This window comes from Chiloscyllium punctatum, chromosome 10, assembly GCF_047496795.1.
Source record: "Chiloscyllium punctatum isolate Juve2018m chromosome 10, sChiPun1.3, whole genome shotgun sequence".
Taxonomy (NCBI): Eukaryota; Metazoa; Chordata; class Chondrichthyes; order Orectolobiformes; family Hemiscylliidae; genus Chiloscyllium; species Chiloscyllium punctatum.
The window spans coordinates 108,474,913-108,497,587 of record NC_092748.1 but is presented as its reverse complement, the minus strand read 5'-3'; the positions used below and the strand labels follow the sequence as shown (position 1 = coordinate 108,497,587).

Below are 22,675 nucleotides of genomic sequence, written 5' to 3'. Positions count from 1 at the left end.
CCATTGAGGAGCAGAGTTTAATTTCAAAATCCTCTGTGGAAAGTAAACTATTTCATTCCTGAATAAATCCTGCAAAGGAAGGCCAGGAAACTGAGAGAAACTTGAGCATGAAAGTAAGTTAGCAAGAAACATCATAGCTTAATAGGCATGTGGAAAGGAAAATATTAACTAGGGCAAATGTAGGCAGTTTGCAGTCAGACAGGAACATTTATAATGAGTAATTATAAGATGGTAGAGAAACTGGTAGGTAGGTAAATATACTGTCTTCAAAGAGAATGAAATAGAATCCGCTAGAAATGGGAATATCAAGGGACGAAGAATGAGGAATAGATTGTAAAGAAAAAATAAAAAAATTATTTTAAAAAAATAATAAAATGTAAGTACATGAGAGATTGGTGAGACTTAAAGTTTGATTAAATCCCATGGGCCAGTTATGTGGTGTCTCTTTGGATTTTCAGAAGAATTTTGATTAGGCCTTGAGTAAGCAAAGTTAGAATGAACAACGGTCATATGTTAGCATGGATTGGAAATGGGTTAACCGTGAGAAAACGGTCATTCTTGGGTTGACTGACTGTGACTAATGAGATGCTCCAAGGATCAATGCTTGGGACCCCAGCTGTTTGCAATTTTTAACAATGATTTGGGCGTTGGGACTAAAGTTGGTGATGAATTGAGAGGGTGTGAACACTCATTAGATTAGATTTCCTACAGTGTGGAAATTGGCCCTTCAGCCCAACAAGTCTACACCGACCCTCCGAAGAATAACCCATTCCCCTATATTTACCCTTGACTAATGCACCTAACACTGGACAATTTAGCATGAAAAATGTGTTGCTGGAAAAGTGCAGCAGGTCAGGCAGCATCCAAGGAGCAGGAGAATCGACGTTTCGGCTAATGCCCGAAGAATGTAATTGCTCTGAAAAATACAATGAAGGTAAACCAAACTGATGGTTGGGATTGAGGGAGAGATTTGTGTATCTGGGTCTTTATTCCCTAGAGTTTAGAATGTGAGAGTGGTGTTTTCACCTAAAGTATAAAAACTGCTTGCACACCTTGACAAGGTGGATGTAAAAGGATGTTACTGGTGATTGGCACAATTGAGAACGAGGAGAGAGAGAGCTTGGGAAAGAGTAGGTCATGGAGGACTGATGAGTAATTTGACCAATTAGGGTATTGAATCTTCACAATTCTCTGCCCGAATGGTGTGGAGGCTCAGTTACAGAGGAACGTTTTGCAGAGCTATCGGAAAAGTCCAAGGAAATGACAGAGGGGTAGACGGTCAACTATAGTCTAGCTGGATGGTGGATCAGGCGTTTGGAGCCAAATGCCCCCAACCTGTGCTGGCTTTCTGCACATGTGTTTTAATGTACAAGTCAAATCTTGCTGTTAATAAGATTGCACAACTCTGCTTGAAATGTTGGAGAGATGTGTTGGGGAGGCTCAAAGTATTTGATAGAATGCAATATTCTTACTGAAAATATTTGGACAATTCACTGGTATTCACCAGATACTTCCATACTGTCTCCTTTCCTGCCTCCCAAAGATTTGCAAGGAGCAAAGTGAAGAAAGCCAGTCGCCAGTCTGCTCGAAGATTGGGCTGAAGATTGTGACGCTTTAGTAGGAGTTAGCTGACTGGTGTGAATTAATGTTTTCTTTTTCTAGAGTAGAAATCTTGATGGATGTGTTAAATTTGCTGAGATTCCTTTAAGCATTTCCTTGTGTATATTTTAATGTAAAGTTCTGGGGGGAAGCAACAGTCACTTTTCAACTGGCCCATGTCTGTGTATTAACATGTTTCCCCTCAATGTTAGCTGTGGCTGTGACAACGCTCCTTGACTTCAAGTTGATGTTGATTTTGAGTACTATTTTGGAGATATGGCCATATGTTCTGTGCTGACCCTCTTGTGCAGTACTTGGAGGCTTGTTTTAGATGCAGTCTTTCATATGAAATGATAAACCAAGGCCCTGTTTGTCTCTTGGATGAATGCAAACAATTCTACAACAGAATTTTAAAGAACAGGGAACTTTATTCCAAGTCTCTTGGCCATTGCTTGTTTCTCAGTCAAAAGCACAAGAATAAATTACCTGGTCATTTTCACATTGTTTGAGAAATTGCTGCACAAGTTGCCATATAAATGCAGAAATCGCAAACAGATGGATTTTGATCCGGACAAATACAAGGTGATGCATTTTGGAAGATCAAATTCAGGTGCAAACGAAGCATTAAATGGCACAACCCTTGGGAGCATTGACATAGAGGGTTCTGGGAGTACAGATTTACAGATGCCTGAAAGTGGCAACTCGGTGGGTAGAACATTACAGTGCAGTACAGGCCCTTCGGCCCTCTGTTGCGCCAACCTGTCATACCAATCTGAAGCCCATCTAACCGACACTATTCCATGTACGTCCATATGCTTGTCCAATGACAATTTAAATGTACTTAAAGTTGGCAAATCTATTACCGTTGCAGGCAAAGCATTCCATACCCTTACTACTGTCTGAGTAAAGAAACTCCCTCTGATATCTGTCCTATATCTATCACCCCTCAATTTAAAGCTATGCCCCCTCGTGCTCGCAGTCACCATTCTTGGAAAAAGGCTCTCCCTGTCCTCCCTCTCTCACCCTCTGATTATCTTGTATGTCTCTATTAAGTCACCTCTCATTCTTCTCTCTAACGAAAACAGCCTCCAGTCCCTCAGCCTTTCCTCGTAAGACCTTCCCTCCTGCACACACTGGACAAAAACTGATCCATCTATAGTACTCGTACTATAGTGTTCCCAGTCAATATTTGGAAAGTTGAAGTCCCCCATGACAATTACCTTGTGTCTCTCACTCCTATCGGGAATCATCTTTGCTATCCTTTCCTCTACATCTCTGGAACTATTCGGAGGGCTATAGAAAACTCCCAACAGGGTGTTTTTCCTTTCCTGTTTCTAACTTCAGTCCATACTACCTCAGTTGACGAGTCCCCAAACATCCTTTTTGCAACTGTAATTACTGTCCTTGACCAACAATGTCACACCTCCCCCTCTTTTACTATCTTCTCTGTTCTTACTGAAACATCTAAATCCTGGAACCTGCAACAATCATTCCTGTCCCTGCTCTATCCATGTCTCTGAAATGGCCACAACATCGAAGTCCTAGGTACCAACCCATGCTGCAAGTTCACCCACCTTATTCCGGATGCTCCTGCCGTTGAAGTAGACACATCTCAAACCAACTTCTTGCTTGCCGGTGCCATCTTGCATCCCTGAAACTTGATTTCGGATCTCCCCACTCTCAATCTTTTCTATACTTGAACTACAATTTTGGTTCCCATCTCCCTGCTGGATTAGTTTAAACCCACCCCAATAGCCTTAGCGAATTTTCCCCCCAGGATATTGGTACCCTTCTGGTTCAGATGAAGACCATCCTGCTTGTAGAGGTCCCATCTACCCTAGAAAGAGTCCCAATTATCCAAGAATCCAAAACCCTCCCTCCTGCACCATCCCTGTAGCCACGTGTTCAACTCCTCTCTCTCCCTATTCCTTGCCTTACTCGCACGTGGCACGTGCAACAAACCAGAGACAATTATATTCGTCCTAGCTCCCTGAATTTCTGCCTTAAATTCCCATCTGTCTTCCTACCTGTGTCATTGGTGCCCATGTGGACCACGACTTGGGGCTGCTCCCCCTCCCCCTTAAGGATCCCAAAAACATGATCAGAGACTTCACGAACCCTGGCACCTGGGAGGCAACACACCAACTGAGTCTCTCTTGTCCCCACAGAACCTCCAATCTGTCCCTCTAACTGTGGAGTCCCCAACGACTACTGCTCTACTCCTCTTACCCCTTCCCTTCTGAGTAGCAGGGACAGACTCTGTGCCGGAGCCCTATACCCCGCTGCTTTCCTCTGGTAAGTTGTCCCCCCCAACAGTATCCAAAACAGTATACTTATTGTTGAGGGGAATGGCCAAAGGGGATCCCTGCACTGCCAGCCGGTTCCCTTTCTGTCCCCTAACTGTAACCCATTTGCCTTTTTCTTGTACCTTAGGAGTGACTACCTTCCTGTAACTCCTCTCAATAACCCCCTCTGCCTCCCAAATGATCCGAAGTTCATCCGGCTCCAGCTCCAGTTCCCTAAAGCGGTTTTTGAGGAGCTGGAGTTGGGTGCATTTCCCACAGATGTAGTCAGCAGGGACACTAGTGCTGACCCTTACCTCCCACATTCTGCAGGAGGAACATTCAACTGCCCTAACCTCCATTCCCACTATTCTAAATTCCCAAAGAGACTGATGAAAAATAAGGAATTAAAGAATACTCGTTACCTTATCAATCTGGCGCACAGGTCCTTTTGTTTGGTTAGAGGAGGAGGATGGGTGGGAGACACTACCCGAGTCGTGTTTCAGGTAACGCAACCACGCAAATATGACTTCCCAGAAGTCCTTCGCTTTTCCCTCGCACCTCTCGGCAAATGGAGGCCAGACTCCCGAGGTAAGTCCCTTTTAATGCGGGAAAACTCACCCTTCCCGGCAGCCCTCGCTTCACCTCTTCTCTCCTCTGATAAGGTGGTGAAGGAGGTATATAGCACACTTGCCTTTATTGGCCAGGGTCTCAAATATGAAAGTTGGCAAGTTATATTCAGCTGTATGAAACTTTAGGCCACACTTGAAATTTACATGCAGTTCTGTTGCCACACTATTGGAAGGACATGGATGTTTTGGAGAGGGTGCAAAGAAGGTTTACCAGGATGTTGCCTGGTCTGGATGGTTTTAGTTATAAGGGGTGATTGGATAAACTGGGTTTGTTTTCACTGGGAAAAGAGCCAACCTGATAGAGATCTACTAACTTGAGGCTTTGATAGGATGGGCAGGTTTTTTCCGGAGTGGAAAGGTCAATTGCAAGAAGGCACAGGGTCAAGGTGGTATGAGGGCGGAGGGGGCAGAGGTTTTAGGGGAGAATTGCGGGATACTTTTTCAATGGGGTGGGTGCCTGGCACACTGTCAGTGGAGGTGGTGGAAACAGGCATGTTAGCAATCTATCTTGATAGACACAGGAACTGGGCGGGGCTGGGAGGGGATGCGAACAGTAAGATAGAAACTTCATGTGGGCAGTAAGTAGCAGGTCTATATGAGATTAGGGATTGGTGTTGGCTTTGTGGGCCAAAAGGCCTGTTCCTGCGCTACATTATATTACACAGCAGCTACACTACTTTAGCTGTCAAACAGACTTCCTGTGGCTGTACAGTGGCATGTAACAAATTCTTACTGTGTAATACGATAACAAATCAGTGATTTATTTCTGTTATCAAACCGCTTTTAATCTACTGAAAATGTTGACCCAAACCAACAGATTTTGTGGTCTGTGCACTGAATCTGCAGTGTCCTTGACATTGCATTCACAAATCTTTTAAGTGCATCAGGATTTGACTAGTTCTGGTTTCAATCTGGATGTTGCCAGAATTGTTCCTAACTCACCTGGGTGACTATCCACCTAAGCAATGGTGTGTGAACTGTTTTTATTGATTTCATTTGGGATTTGTGGACAAGTCCCTCTATAGAGACTGCTTCAGAGAAGCGTGCTCTTACACCCTCTCCTCCTCAACATCACCGAGCTTGGTCCCCCTTTCAATATTTTAGTTTGACTCATGATCAGTAGATGAGCAGATCAACACATCCTTTAATGACCATCCTGTTCCATTGTCATTGGAGGAGTTTGCTGTGTGCAATTGCTGTTATTTCTATATTACAGCTGTGACTATCTCCTGAAAGTGTATTGAATAGATATAATATGCCTTGGAGCATTTTGATGTGAGAAGTGCGATTTAAGGACTGGTCACGTTTACTAAAATAGATCCCTTAAACTGATGATAGAATTGAAGACCCTGTTTTGGTCTTATCCCTCTTCTGAACCTTTCGCAACCCACCACACCCTCCTTTGCGCACCTCCAGCTCTGACCTCTTGCATATTGTCGGTTCTTTGTGCCTTCAAAGTAGTCTTGAAACTCTGAAGTGCTTTCCATTAATCTCCCTACCTTTACTACCTCATTTCAAATGTGGCTCAGTGGATGGTGCGCTTGACTCTGAAGATGTGGCTGTAGGGATTTCAATCTAAAATCTGCAATGCCTAAACAGTAGTTGCTCAGTACTGCACTGCAGCTGAACATGTGATCTTAATCCTCCCTCTAAACTCTTAGGTGCATGTAAAAGGTTCTCCAAACCACATTCTTTGGAGTACATGGGGAATTCTCCTCTGTCTTGGCCAATAGTTGTTTCCCATCCTACATCGCTGAAATAGCTTGTCTGTTGCTATCAAATTGTCATTTGTTGGAGCATGGAATTTGGCTGCTGTTTTTGGCAAAAAAAATTTACTTGAAGTGCTAGGTGTCTTTACATTTCTCAAGACTAGACTAAGTCAAGATTTTTGGCAATCAATTGGGCATCCTTTTCCTTGCCTTTATATCAATTTTAGTCTTGATGTGCATTCTTAGGAAGTACCTTAGTGAGATTTCTATCAGAAAAGCATGTTGCTGTTTGATTTGGACCCTAGGTATTTTCATAGTGTTGGCAGGAAAGATGAACTGACCATCTCTACCTTTAATATCTGTCTTGCAAAATAGCATATTCAACAGTGTAGAACTCTGGTCAGTACTGCACTGGAGCATCAGCTGAGCAACTTCACTGTAAGTGTAAGTACGTTGTAATTCTGTTTGAAAATTCTAAGCACTTGTGAGTAAGGCATGGCTCTCGTGTGCTTGGTTATTTATTCTAACTACTTGAGTGACTTGATGTCCGATTGAGATTTCCAAGATCTCAAAAAAAAATGAGGTACTGCATTAAAGGTGGTCACTTCCACATAAGTGAGTAAATTAATGCTTACTACATATGAAAAGTAACATTACAGTCGCCAGTCCTACTGGACCACATGGCCGCGCTCTCATTGCGGGGAGAGAGACACTTGTGATGGTTTAACCTGAGGGTCACCATGCCTCAGGTAAGAGGAGAGGTTGAACAGCAGAGTCCTTCATAGTAACCTCAGCTGGTGTGGGAATTGAACCCATGCTGGTGTCTCTGATGCAAATCTGCCGTCCAGGCAATTGTGGTAACTGACCCCAACCAATGCGCGCACTCACTACTACATGGAGTATTTGAAAGAAATAGTCCAAATGTAAGAGAAACCAATGAAGGGAAAGTCACTAGATGGTATATTGATGTCCTGAAATCATGAAAATTGTGTTTTTTTTAAGGAGGAATATCCTATGAAACACTACTGAACACTACATTATGAAGTTTTTAATCAATTTAATCAATCATTTTCATGAGTTTTGTTATTCCAACAGAGCCTCAGTGAAAGTTGAGAAGTCTGCATCACCACCAGTGGATGAGTCTCCCCCGAGCACTCCCGTGACAAAGGATGACAATCATGTAGCTTCAACTTCTCCCACACCACATGTTCCTTCTATACCAAAGTCACCGAGCCAGGTAATGTAGTTCATCATTTGTCTTTGTGGTAGCAAGCTGCCTTTTGACCTACGTTCTTCAATCAAATAATGTTATTTATCCTTTGTGCATTTACATTCTCACCTCATTCTAGGAGGACATTCTCCCATGGATCTGTGTACTTGTGTGGTCATTCCCCCCCCCCGATCTTTTTTCTCTAATTCAGGTTTCAATGGATTGCACAGTCTCCCCCAGTAGCTTGGGGATTTCTAATATAGTGCTATTCATGCTTTTGTGTTACCTGTGGGAAATCTGTCCCCCGGTAACAAGGAGAGGAAGTAAACTCAGGATATATATTAGTGTTTGCGAATAGTTCTCGAATACTGCAGCTCGGAATGCTTTGCCATCAAACTTGAGCCATAACCATGTCAAAGTCCACCTGACCATGGTATACATTATGGAGCATATGGTTTAAACTGGTCAGTGCACATCCAATTGCTGTTTCCTCCATTCTTTAGTTGTTTGCTGATTGTACGCTAAGTAAAAACAGTTACCAGGCTATCTGTTGTGAATGTGCTGTCAATTTATTCTAAGCCACCCGTTGAGAATTGTTCTCCTGATGAAACTTTAAAATTGAGAAGCTGACTGAAATGTTCTTCAATTTTATTCCATTTTATCTGTGCATAGCATGATAAACTAATGCTCCACTGAATGATGCAAGTAGACTCTAAAATCAGCCTACCCAAAAAAAACTGATGGTGTTATAGCAACTTCAATTAAAATTTTAAGGTAACTTAGCTGGGCAATTTAGCGAGGTGCTGGACAGGCATGGTGTGGTTCAAGAGTAGTCAACAGACTTTGCTATTTCAAGTACCACTCCGTCCCACATTCAGTGGCCTGCACCACCTGACTCTCAAATCTGAAATCTGGCATGATCTTTCCCAAGTGACTGAATAGTAGGTCCCAGAAACTAAAGTGGTCTATAATTTGGTGGAATATCACAAATGTGAATAACAATCCTATGTTGTTGTCATAACTTTGTTTAAAGTAGTCAGTGTCGTGCTGAATGACATCTCCAATGTTGAAATGTGAACTTACTGAAGTTGGGATTTTGGGAACGATGGATCAGAAACATTTCCTGGTGAAGATGAGCTTCCATCTTGTAAATTGCAAATGAGCACCAGTTACACTGGGTGAGGCTTTGGTCATTTTAAATGGGTTTTGAGTCTAAGCTGGCTGCGGTTTTGCACCCTCATATTAGAAGTATAACTAACTGATTAGTTTTCTTTTCATTCATGAGATGAGAGCATCACTGTCTAGGCCAGCATTTATTGTCCATCTCTAATTACCCAGAGGGCAATTCAGAGTCAACCACATTGCTGTGGGTCTGGAGTCACATGTAGGCCAGACCAGGTAAGGATGGCAGTTTCTGTCCCTAAAGGACATTAGAGAACCACGTGGGTTTTCTCTGATAAACAGTGATGGATTCATGGCCAATATTAGACTTTTAATTCCAGATTTTTTTATTGAATTCAAATTTCCCATCTGCCGTGGAAAGATTTGGATCCGGGTCCCCAGAAGATTACCTGGGTCTCTAGATTAACAGTCCATTATCTCTCGATAACAAACCCAATGCTATTGGTATTTGATTTCATAGTAGTACTGCATAGATGAATTTGCTCTCTTCAGTTAAGAATAGCTAGTATTCATTTGACCAAATGAATCAAGTTGTATGTATTTTTCTCCTCTACTCCACGAGTGCAGAAAAAGGCACTGGCGTTGGAAGCAGTCCAGAGAAACTTCACTGTTGAATCTGGGCATCCAGAAACTGTTCGAGACATTGAGTAGGTTGAGTCTGTATTTGGGAATCTTGTTGAAACACTTTTTTTAAAGGGGCTTTGATGGGGTAGGTATGGAAAGATTGTTTCCCTTTTTGGGTCAGAGGACATAATCTGAGTAAGAGGTTGCCAAATTGGGACAAAGGTGTGATGATGCTTTTTCCTTTGGGTAGTGAATCTGTGGAACTCTTTTGCCGCAGAGGACTGTCAAGCTTGGATCATATTTAAGACTGAGAGAGGCAAACCCCAAAGGGAATGAAGAATTAAAGTTGGAAGACAGTAAAGTGGAGTTAAAGATGATCGGATCTGCTGTCATCAAATGGTGGAGCAGACTCGATAGTGTGAAATTTGTTTGCTCCTATATCTTATGATCTCATACACCATCGTATTGTCTAGCCATTCATTTTAATCATTTGATGTTCAGAACTGCTTCATGGCCTTCCTTGGAGGTTTGTCCCCTCTTATTCTAGACATCCCAGCTACTTGTACCTCCAGATGGTATGGACAATACAGAATCCAAATGCCCATAATTACACCTTCATGACCGTAGTGTAAAGTTTATTCCTGGAGTTGAAAATCTGCCCTCAGTTTCCTCAACGTTCAGTCACAGTACTGACCTTTACAGACCTGTATTGTTTTCTGATGTGAGATCCTTTTGTTGTTTGGAGTTATTGAATGAGGTCAGACAAGCCTTGAGCTTTCAGTCACAGGCAATAAGTTGATCTGTACAAGTATAATACAATACCAGCCTGTCTCAGGAAAAGGGGATTAGTGAGATTGATGTGTGTATGTATTGGATTAACTCCATTCTGAAAATTAAGTATGCTCCTGCCCCTCCTGTAGTGACTAATCAATTTATGCTGTCAGTGTCTAGGATATGCATCATATACCTCCCACTGTGACTAAGTGTGATGGGAGTTGGAGTATTGTTTCTTCCTGCCCCAAGTGATTGCCACTTCTGCCTATTAAAACGATTAGACCTTAGTTTAATATTTACTGCTAACTAGTGAAATACTCTGTAAATGTGCCATTTTAAAAACAAATGGACTTGATTTTCATGTTTTAATGACCTACCTATAAAAGCATTTCACACGATTAAACCTGGACAGTTTACAAGATCTGAAAGAACAAATTGTGAACAGTGACTGATGTTTGAAAGGGGATTACTGATTCTTAAGTGCCTTGTTGGTTTGATAACTAGTCATACCTCAGTTCTGTGAATTGGCCATTGCGTAAAATTATATTTCCCATAAATTCCTGCTCCTACACTCTTGCCTAATACTGTATGGTGGCTATGGGACCTATTTCAGTAATATACATAGCCCAATCTGGCTCCAGTTACTGAATCTAAGGCCAGCTGTTTGGGGTTCCCTCTTACTTAAAAAGTGTTAATGTCATATGATCAATTTTAGTCTCCATCCATTCACTGCCTAGAACTTAACCTTGGACAATGGGTGTATTATCATATCAGAAATGAACAATATTCAAATTCAAATTTTGACTAAATATTCTTTGAAATATTGCTAATGTGCAGAAGATTCTGAAGTGTGTGCGCTTTCTGTTGTCCCTTGTCTAATCTGAGGCTTCCTTTTGCAGTTACATTTTATCAGCAGGGCAAAACTATCTCTGTTTAGGTCAAAGTGCACTTAAATAGTACACAGGTACAGGTATAGGCCAGTTGGGCCTGCACCATCATTCGATTTATCCAACTCAGGCCCTTATTCCTGAGTGAAGACATTTCTTCTCATCAGTCCTAAATGGCCTACCACGTTTCCTTAGACTGTGACCCTGGGCTTTGGACTCCACCACCATTAGGAATCTTGCATATAATTCTGTTAAAATTTTATGGGTTTCTCAGATACCCCTCATGCACACCAACTATTTGTCTGTTCCTCTTCAGTAAAACTTGCATGTGACACATACTAGTCCAACATGCTTTCTAAACCTCAACAGTGCTCCAGTATAACCAGTGCATTCATTTCCAAGTCCTACTGTACTGGGTTATCCCTTTGGATAAGTACAGTTCCTGACGTTCATGAATACTGATGCCAGTGTACCAGAAGGTAGAATCCATTTCTGCCAATCTGAGCTATTCCTTCATTTCACCAATAGTGTCCTCAACCAATTGGCACTTGGCTTAGGTAGTAATTCAGAGATGATGATACCTGAGGTTCTGTTCTACAATTTGGTGATTAGCTCTGTCTAAGCAGAACTTAGATTAGATTACTTAGATTAGATTACTTAGATTAGATTACTTAGATTAGATTACTTAGATTAGATTACTTAGATTAGATTACTTAGATTAGATTACTTAGTGTGGAAACAGGCCCTTCGGGCCAACAAGTCCAAACCGACCGGCCACCCACCCAAACCCATTCCCCTATATTTAGCCCTTCACCTAACACTACAGGCAATTTAGCATGGCCAATTCACCTAACCTGCACGTCTTTGGACTGTGGGAGGAAACCGGAGCACCCGGAGGAAACCCATGCAGACACTGGGAGAATATGCAAACTCCACACGGTCAGTCGCCTGAAGTGGGAAGTGAACCCGGGTCTCTGGCGCTGAGGGGCAGCAGTGCTAACCACTGTGCCGCCCACGGAAACCAGCCCTTCAGCCCAACAAGTCCACACCGACCCGCCACCCACCCAGACTCCAAGTTCTTTCCAAGTTATACCCATGTCGTTGATAGCCGCATGGACTGTGCCAACTGGATCACCACTTTCCCTGATGAAGGGTTTATGTCTGAAACTTTGATTCTCTTGCACCTCAGATGCTGCCTGACCCATGCTTTTCCAGCACCACACTCTTGACTCCGATCTCCAGCATCTGCAGTCCTTATTTTCTCCTGGATCATTACCTTCCCAATAAGAATAGATTGTAGGGTGCTGGAAAAGCACAGGTCGGGCAGTCTCATTCCTGATGAATAGCTTATGCTCAAATTTTCCTGCTCCTCGGATGCTGTCTGACCTGTGGTTTTCCAGCACCATACACTCTACTCTGATCTCCAGTATCTGCAGTCCTGACTTTTTCCCACATTCCCAATAAGTTTCAGTCAAGCCCTGATGAGATGACCTGAATCCTACCACTGAGTAGACCACATTACCTTGTGCCATGGTCGTGACTGTACAGAAGTGTCTCTCCCACCTTGTTATACGTGCCCCTACATTTCCTTATCTAGTCCTCTACCCTCTGTAGCTATGATATGATGCATATTTCTCCATTGTCTCTGTGCTAAGTGATCCATATTAATGAATTATGTTTAACTAGTTTTGTAAAATTCATCGTTCTTTACCATAACTTTACTGTTGATTAAATACTGATAACATTTAGAAATGAATTATATGTCAGGACTTGGTCAGTCAACCTCGCAGACTCCTACCATGTCCCTTTTGTTTCTTGTATTGTGTTTGAAACTCTGCACGAGCTGGCTCCTAGCAGAAGTGGTGTGCAGCAAAAAGATTGGAAGCACAACAGTATAGCACCTTCACCCAGTTTTTCAAACTTCCACACTTTGCAAATTACCAACCTTCCACTCTGCTGCTTGTACACTCCAGTCCCTGTGTTTATTACTGCTTGTGTCTTTGATCTGCTACTATACAAGAGCTGGTTTTAGCTAGCTCTCTAACTACACTACAATGGGTGTCAGTGGAGAGCTTCCTTGTTTAAAGCCTAAAGAAACTTAAGATTTTAATTTTAACTCAAACAACAAATCATATTAGCGCTACTTTTAAAGCATGATTATGCCTTAAAGTTCCCAAACTTATTAAACTCCCAAACCTTCCATTCTGTCAGCTGCACTCGTGTGTGCAGGGTGATAGGGTTAGAAAAGTCACCTTTGTAGAACGAACACCACAGTCCTGTAGGCCAAATAGGCGATTTCTCTGCTGTATAATGTATGTAGCTCTGAATTTGTAAGCCCAGCTTAAACCTCAATGTTGCTTTCAGTCTGTTTAGGTTGAAAAGAGCTCACAGAAAATGCAGTCGTTGCAGTAAAACCACATTAGTTTGAATGATCTGAGGGCTGACTGTAGTGGAGTATTGTTTTTTGCTTGGTTTGCCACCGATTACTTTCTGAAGTGCTCTTCAGTTGTAATTGTGAACTCTCTCTTCCTTCCACTCTATCTTTTTTCAATGCATGCAAGAGCCTGAGCACCAGTGTTTGTGTTTCCGGAACTTGTGGGTTCACGGTCTGACTGAGCTCTGACCCGGTGTACTTATTTTGCACTGTAGTTGATGATTGGAGGGCTGATGACGCTGGTTTGTTCTTTTTAACCTTTTCAGGGGAAGTTTACAATGATTTAGATTTTTAATGTAAAATAAAATTATCTTCAATAGCAAGAGAGCCAATAACCAGATGGCCAATTAAAAGGTGACCAGCAAAAGAGATAGAGGCCACGTAATGAAATATCATTGAGGCTTAGTTAACAATTGTGAAATTTTATGAAGGCTGTCTAAGCCTTTGGTACATTTGCACAAATTGATACATAGGACTGTTTATTCTGCAGGTTGGGAGACAACATGTCGTCTTAAAATTCAGGGTTGGATGCACTGTAAGAGACTTCTGCGCCTTATCCAATGCTTTTACCATCGATTTGAAAGGCTGAACTGCATGAAAGTTAATGTAAACGAACTTGTTCAGATCAGGGATGCTGAGGGGAATTTAAATCAATTATAGTCAATCAAAGGGGACCTTGATGGTGGTTAAGAAGAACCTATTTCCATTATCAGACAGGTCAATAACCAGGGAGAGAGATTTTGAGCATTCAGACAGAGGGTTGGGTGTTGAAGAAAGAGGGATCCACCTTGGACAGTAGGCACTTGCTGGCTAAGAGTGAGGTGGCGGCAGAAACTCATTGCATTCAGAAAGCACTTTGATGCCGCACTTGAAGTGTGGTAACCTTCAAGTCTGTGGGTGGTTAGGAAGGCATGTCAGATTGGATAATGTTTTACTGAGTAATGAGCACCTGCTAGGGTTGAAGATCTCCTCCTCTTATGTTTATCTAAATGGAACTAAATAAATGTGAAAAACAGCAAGATTTTATAAATCTGCCAGCTTGATGCATATGTTCTTTCCTATCTTTCTAGGCCCAGCTTACTCTGCTGTTCCTACTCCTCAATTCACTTGGTCTTTAGAGTGCTGTTTATTGCAGAGTTTACCATTCTCCTATGTTGATCCTTTTTATCCTGCTTTGTTGCCATTGATGTATTTTTGTGCACATGCAGCAAAGGAAAGGTCCTCCAGTACCCCCTCCACCAAAGGTTACACCATCCAAGGACATCAAGCAAGAAAATATCCTCAATCTGTTTGACGACAGTTTCATCCCTGAGATAAGTGTGACGACACCTTCACAGGTTAGCTATTGCCCCCTCACCCACCCATCACCATGGACTTGTGATCTCCACCACCATCATCTTAACACTCCCCTTCCATCTTCACCACTTGACTAATTTTCATCTATCCATTGTGCATGAAGCATGCTTTGTTTCTATTGGTGGTTTCTCATGTCTGGTGCAACCCTTCAGTTCTCTCCCACTTGTCTTGTTTTCCATACAGCTAGATTGGGGCTGTCACCGTTTTACCAAGTCCTAACCAAAATGTGAGTTTTGTTTTGACATGTAAATCTCAACGGATCTGTGTGACAAAATAATTTTTTGGGGGTGGGGGGAAGCGACCCGATTTTTGAATGTTTGACTATATATTTTAGATGCTTGTGATGGCAGCCCAAGTCTAGTACAATCTCTTGCCGGTGCATGCATACGTGGGAGTCCCATGGACTGTAAAATCAAACTACTGTTTGTTCCTCAGTGCGTGCTGTTGTATATTCAGAGGAAACTGGTAGTCGTCTGCATGCTCCAATCTAAGCAATGGACTTCTGATGAGCAGCTTTTGTTTTCACCCTAATCGCTTACATGGTATCAATATTTAAAGCTTTTCAACAATAATGGCTGTCCATCCAGAATGGTAGTTATGGTTTTTATAAAATAAAAGTTTCAACTTACTGAGTTGAGGTATCAAATGGGTTTTGCATTTGTTTGCTCAAATTTCAATGAATTGTTTGAATGTTTTATAAAGAATTATTTACTTTTCAACCTGTTGACGAGTTAAGCAATTTGAAAAAAATAGTGCTGCCCATTTTGAGAATCTGTTAAGATCAACTCTTAAAATACCAGTGAATACGGTCTAATTAGTTTGGCTCCTAGACTATATGCTTCGTTTAAAAAGAATCCATAGGCAAAGAATTGGTTTAAATATAGGAAGAAGTTGTTTTCCAAGTTTATTTGATCTCTTGAATGGATCATTGAGGAGAGGTAGCTTTGTAGTCATTACAGAAGAGAGGAGGTACCTGGGCAAGTGTAAGTATTGAATATAGAAAGAGTGAACTTGGGAAGTGAATGAGTCAGGAATGTTGAGGCTACAGTGAAGTTGACAAAATCGAGCAGGCTGTTTCACCATTCATACAGAGGAATGGGCTTAACTTATGAATGATTTGGACGTGAACATTGAGGGTATAGTTAGAAAGTTTGCAGATGACACCAAAATTGGAGGTGTAGTAGACAGTGAAGAAGGTTACCTCAGACTACAACGGGATCTTTATCATATATGTTAACAGGCCGAGGAGTGGCAGATGAAGTTTAATTTAGATAAATGAGGTTTGGTTAAGGCAAAGTAGGACAGGAATTGTACAGTTAATGGTAAAGCCCTAGGGATTGTTGCTGAGCAACGTGACCTGGGGTGCAGATTATCATTCCTTGAAAGTGGGGTTACAGGTAGACAGTGTGGTGAAGATGGCATTTGGCATGCTTGCCTTTAGTGGTTAGTGCATTGGGTAGAGGAGTTGGGATGTCGTCATGTAGCTGTACAAGACATTGGTGAGGTTGCTTTGAGAATACTGCATATAATTTCTGGTTGCCCTTTTGTCAGAAGGATGTTGTTAAACTTTGAAGGGTGCAGAAAAGATTTACAAGGATGTTGCTGGGATCGGAGGGTTTGAGCTAAAGGGAGAGGCTGAATTGGCTGGGGCTATTTTCCCTGTAGCTTTGGGGACTGAGGGGTGACTTTACAGAAGTTTATAAAATCATGAGGCACAGATAGTGAATAGCCAAGGCTTGTTTCCCAGATGAGTGGAGCCTAAAACTACAGGGCATCAGTTTAAAGTGAGAGGGGAAAGAAATGAGAGGGACCTGAGGGGTAACGACTTCACGCAGTGTGTCGTGCATGTATGGAATGAGCACCCAAAGGAGGTGGTGGAGACGGTACAACTACAATGCTTAAAAGGCATCTGGATGGGTACATGAACAGGTTAAGGAATATGGGCTAAATGTTGGCAAATGGGACTAGGTCAGACTGAACAGCAGCATCTGTTTCTGGACGCTCTGGTTGCCAGAGTTTTGGCCAGTCTAAGGGAATGGGAATACAATCGCTGTAGACTGATTGAAAGCTGAGATGTTTCCGACAAAGTCTTTCACCTTCACCTCTAATCCTTTTCTATATTTGGTAAATTTCATTTAAAATATAAAATTACTGCTTAGGAGCACCAATTGGGCAATTTGGCCATCTTAAGCCTGTTGGGTCATCTAGTAGGTTTGTAGCTGATCTGACTGTGGCCTTAGCATCTGGTGGGTTTGTTGTTTATGGTAGGGACTGTTAGATGTACTTTTTGATAGTCAGAGTTCCTGTTAAGCCTCTCCCTACATTTCAAACCCTGCCATCCCAGCAACACCCTTGTAAACCTTTTCTGAACCCTTTCAAAGTTAACATATAGCGGGGAGACCAGAATTGAATGCAGTATTCCCAAAGTGGCCTAACCACTATCCTGTTCGGCCACAACGTGGCATCCCATTTCCTATACCCGATGTACTGACCAATAAAGGCAAGCATACCAAATACCACCTTCACTACACTACCTGTGACACCTCTTTGAAGGAACTATGCACCTGCACCCCTCAGTCCCTTTGTTCAATAACACTCCCCAGGCCCCCACCTTTAATTGTACCTGACTCGTCGTACCAAAATGCAACACCACATTTATCTAAACTAAACTCTTTTTTTAAATTATATTTTTTGTTTAGCATCTTCCATATTCTCTGATAAACTATCTGTGAGGTGCAGATGACATTTTTCAGTAACAAATCTACATTCCCTGGCCCACTGCCTTCTAATGGCCAGAGGAAGATACTGAAGAAACTCTCAGTTTCTATCTATTATATTGAACTTTGGGTCCTGAGTACCCACTTCAAACAAAGAACAGTATGTTATTCAATAGAGCCCTTCTCCTTTCACATCCCCTCTGAGAGAGGAAGTGCAAGGGATTACAGTACCTGCATTTTGTTAAATTTTTCTCTACTGCATTAATTCATCTGGATTTTGTTTTTGCACGATTTTCACCATGGTAACATGAAGTGTTGCTACATAAGGGAACACTTGGGGTCCCTTGTTTGATATTTCACCTCTTCCCATGTACTTCAGAAAATTGTTTCAACCAGATGGTGCAGAGGAGGTAAAGGTGGTGAAAACTTAAACCATGATTGTGACGTGAACATAGATTTGAATGGGAGGGCATCCTTGCAGTGACAGATTCTTCTGATCGACACGTCCTGTAGTTCTCTGGTCAGCATTTGAAATCGATCCAAGTAGATGTAAAACTGCAAAAGGATTGCAGTGGGTGTTGTCATGTCAACTCCATGTGTTCAGTCTGTTTCTCAAATCAATGTTTTTTGCTGTGAAATTTTCAAAGGGCTCTTAACTTTTATTTTGCTGTGGAATTGTTTCAACTGCAATCTAATCAACTAATTTCAGGCTAATTTAGGATTATGGATAACAGCTGATTTACAAACTGTCTTGAGCCATGTCCCACTCAATAAATAGGATGTCCACAAATGGAATGCTCAGTAATCTGTTCTATAGTCTCCTACTTCTCTGTACTATTTTCAGTGATCAGAGTTAAGTTCCCACCTGTGCTCTGATCTGATCAGTACCCTTAATTGTTCCAAATGAAATGTCTTGCCTTCGATCTAACCTGTGCCCCACCCACTCCTATGCTGGGAGCAAACAAAATCAAATAGATCTTCTGTCAATCTTGCTGGAAAGTCAATTGTTGGACCTTTTCTGATCCAAGGCATGAATTTGATTGTCCTTGCCTAATTATTTTTCTTCTCTCTATCCCTATAAAGGTATACAGCAAAATCAACAGTTTTTATTCATTCACAGGCTATTGTTGCTGCTGGCTGGGCCTGTATTTCTTGCCCATCCCTAATTGCCCTTGAAAAGATAATAGTGAGCTACTGTGACCTGTAGGGATGTTTTGTCTCATCTAGTTGGCTGCAGAAGGCATCAGTGTCTGATCACAAACGACTTCAGTCCTTGGCTTCATGAGGATTGTATTTATGGATGAAGGCAAACTTACTGCAAGTAGCTTTGGTCTGTCAGTCTCTTCATTTGGAGTATAATTCTTTAAAATTGCTGTTGTGAAAGACTGTCATTCTTTGGCCTCATTTTGTTTACATATCCCATCTTTTGCTGCTCTGAAGCCTCCATGTGTTTCTGTCGTATTTAACTACTCATGACATACCTGTGTAACAAATGAGTAAACTGCTTTTTCTGTTTCTTCTCTTCCTCTCCCCATGCACACTCCTGCTTAGTTTGAGGCTCCTGGGCCTCTGCAGGATGGAGGAAGCCTATTGGACTTAGACTTTGATCCTCTGAAGCCAGAGTCCAATCCAGTAGTGAGAGCAGCTTCGCCAGTCTCTCAGGTTGGTTTAGCTCAGTCATTTTTTCAGTTAGTGCCCCAACTATTCAAGATGTAGAAAATTGAACTGACTTGGAGGCTGGGTTGGTTATTGAATCAGACCATCTTGTTTTCCTGAGAGGAACTTGGGCTGTTTGCGATTGTGGGGACGAAGATTCTGACCACATTCTTGGTTTAATTGAGAACAATGCATTTTGAAACTTTACCACTGTTACCTTGGGAGGAGAGTCTTTAATTGCCTGCCCCTCGACACCCTAGGGTGCTAGTTTAGAGCCACTTTAAACAGTGAGGTGACTGTACTCCCAAGATGCTATGGAGCACATAATGCTAAGGTTTATTTTGATTTACTTAATCGTGTTGTAGTGAGGCATTACCCATTTCTCTTTATCTGTCTGGTTTCTTAGGCCATTTCAGAGGGACTTTAAACATCAATCATAAAGATAATGCGTTTTACGATTTTGAACCTACCAAGCTAGGATAAGAGACTGAAAGAGCATTGACTAATATAGCCTGTAGATTTTAGTTGCTTGACGCTTTTAAAAGCCACACCAAGGTACAATCGAAATTAACCCTCACTGATTAACTTAATGCATGGTCTGTCTTAGACAGTGTATGTTCACAGTTCTAAAAGTTTGGAGAAAATTAACTAATTTTTGAGCAGTAATTGGCATACCAACTCTGCAAATCCCAGTCAAGTTAAGAAAGATATTTTGAGTTGCCACCCATAGATTCCCTGCATCTGCTAATGCCTCCAAAGAAAGATTATTCCTGCTCCTTACCTCCCTCCACCTTCGTTTCCAATGCTCTTAAATACATTGCTTCTGGTTGCCCCTTCCTGTGGCTGTGTATGATGAAGTATTTGCAGTATGTTGCCACTGCCCGTGGTTGCTCGCAGGAATGAGGTGGTCATTGTGACACACGTGGGCTGTCAAGCTCTCTCTTTTTTTTTTCTCTCTCATTCAACCCCTTCCACAAGCAGGCTGTGTAGGTGTGGTGTTGGCAGCATGGCCAATATTTAGTCCTCGGGTCTGAAAAACCCACTGGACTGACCTGTGCAGACTACCTTTCACACTGATTCTCCAAAGCTTCCCCTCCGCCCACTGTGTGATTTTTCTATGTTCTGCTTTCTAACCCAGCTTTCCCATTGATTGCACCGAATGGAGAGCACACTTTGTGACTTGCTCAAACAGCTGTTTAATTGGCACTAAGCAATTTTAAATTAAAAACTACTGGTCCGACACTTGCAATTCTTGATCTTTCCTCTTTTTCTAACTCAACCTTTTTTTTAATCAACCTATTCAGAGATGTTGTTATAAACCTCTGGAACAGGTGGGACTTGAACCTAGGCCTCCTGGACTACAGGGCAGAGACATTACCAGTGCACCATGAGAGCATTTTTAAAGCCTGACTGTACCTGGTATATTCAAGCAGTCTCCCATAAAGTCCTAACCAACCTTGAGTCTGCCTAGCTTGAGATCGGGTGTTTTCAGACAAGCATGGCTGTAGCCACAGGCTGCCATTTCATCTACTTGTTCTAAACTATTTGAAACATCTTTTGGTTTTTCTTTGAAGTGATTGCTGATTGGATCAAGCCATGGCGTTATCAAGGTGGAATCATTCAGCATCGAAGAAATCCATAGGCTCTTGTGCGCAATGGTAGTACCTACCTCTGGGCCAAAAGGTCAAGGTTCAAGTCCCAGCTGCCTCAGTGCCACATCTTAAAATATCTGAACGCTTTCTTTGGAAAAAAATATTTAGGAGGAGTTCGCAGGACCCATTGAGTCCCCACTGGTTCTTCAAAGGGCTGTCCAGTTGAACCCAGTCCCCTCAACCTCCGTATCCCTGTAAATGTTTTTTCCCCTTCCACTTACCTTGTTCAACAAATTGAAACAGGAGAAATTTGAGGTTTGGGGCCAAAACTGGTGCAGTGGTCTCCTTTCTTGTGTAATTCAGCGATCTTTTTCACCAGTAAATACTTTAAAAGAAAATGTAGTTTTGTCAACTAACACAAGATTAGCTAGGTTTAATTTAACTCTAACTTGGGTGTTTACTGATTATCTTTAAAATGCACTTCCTCTCCTTGTTGAGGTATAGTATACTCTTACAAGATGATGGAAATAGCACCTGCTCAATTCACCTGTTTTATGTATTTTATTCAACATGCTAGTCTTTACCTTGGGATTTGTGGGAGGTAAGCACCATAGATCATTTATTTTTAAAACACACTTAACTTTTGGCATGTTCACCAATTCTTGCCTGTTGCTGCCCATCCAGTTGTGTGTATATATAGTCCATGTGCTGTTCTGAACAACTGGCAGAGTCTGAGCTTGAATGAGCAGTAAGGTGCTTTTCCTAATGTTCGCCAGCATGTACTTGTTCACTATTTCTCGTGCAAAATTACTTCTTATACCCCACCTGTGACTCTCTGCACCTTGCTCACAGTTGCTTTGCATTTAAAGCCCAATGTCTTGTACAAGTGAATGTTGCCTCCTACATCTGTGCCAGTCTTGTCTTTATATTTATCACTGGATTAGTGGTGCTGGAAGAGCACAGCAGTTCAGGCAGCATCCAACGAGCAGCGAAATCAACGTTTTGGGCAAAAGCCCTTCATCAGGAATAAAGGCAGTGAGCCTGAATTCAGGCTCACTGCCTTTATTCCTGATGAAGGGCTTTTGCCCGAAACGTTGATTTCGCTGCTCGTTGGATGCTGCCTGAACTGCTGTGCTCTTCCAGCACCACTAATCCAGTATTTGATTTTCAGCATCTGCAGTCATTGTTTTTACCTTTTATCTTTATCACGCTGCAACTTGAGAAGCCACTTATCTGTTATGTCCTGTTACTTTTGTCTTTGTACTTTGTTTGTGTTTTACAGTTAAAATGGACAAGATTAAGTGAATTTTTTTTAACTGGCTGACTAAAGAATACTGACTCGGGATAGTTTCTTTAATACCTGCACATCCAGTTATTTTTTTTTTGCCAATTGTCCTGTTGCTGCCTTATAAAATTATCACCTGTGGGTAATGTAAAGGCATTTTAAAAAGAAAATCAATAAATTTGACTCTCTGGGGATCAGTCAACCATGTGTAACATGGTTTTATGCATTGCTGGAGTTGTGCTATGCTGAGTGATCAAGCTAGTTATTGAGAACCTCCAATGTAAGCAAGCTTGGATTGGGTCCTCGAAGCACAGTTCAGGATGCTGGAAACACGCTGATCTGAATGCATCTGCGGGGAGGAATATTCAATGTTGCAGATCATCAGAATTGTACCATCAGTCCCATTTTCTGGGATGGATAGGTTTCTGCTTGCAACTAGTTCAATCAAATTGCAGAAGCAAGATTAGAAATTGCTGGAAAAGCTGAACAGGCCTGGCAGCATCTGTGGAGAGAAAGCAGAGTTAATGTTTCAGGTGGAGTGACCCTTCCTGAGGAAGGGAAACGTTAACTCTGCTTTCTCTCCAGAGATGCTGCCAGGCTTGCCCAAGCTATTACAACAATTTCTGTTTTTACTTCTAATTTACAGCATCTACGGCACGGTGGCACAGTGGTTAGCACTGCTGCCTTACAGCGCCTGAGACCCGGGTTCAATTCCCGCCTCAGGCGACTGACTGTGTGGAGTTTGCACGTTCTCCCCGTGTCTGCGTGGGTTTCCTCCGGGTGCTCCGGTTTCCTC

At 42.1% G+C, this 22,675-nt stretch overlaps 1 protein-coding gene across 7 annotated transcripts in view; it reads left to right on the top strand.

Moving 5' to 3' along the window:
• bin1a (bridging integrator 1a) overlaps positions 1 to 22,675 on the top strand; it is a 159,239-nt gene that overhangs the window by 120,810 nt on the left and 15,754 nt on the right. For 2 of the 7 annotated variants that reach the window (XM_072579905.1, XM_072579903.1), the window contains 4 exons: positions 7,318 to 7,459; positions 14,482 to 14,610; positions 18,898 to 19,008; positions 21,172 to 21,195. In XM_072579905.1, coding sequence (XP_072436006.1) covers positions 7,318 to 7,459; positions 14,482 to 14,610; positions 18,898 to 19,008; positions 21,172 to 21,195 — 406 coding nt within the window. The remainder of the gene's footprint in view (positions 1 to 7,317; positions 7,460 to 14,481; positions 14,611 to 18,897; positions 19,009 to 21,171; positions 21,196 to 22,675) is intronic. The other 5 variants (XM_072579910.1, XM_072579907.1, XM_072579906.1 and 2 more) reach the window with 4 other exon arrangements.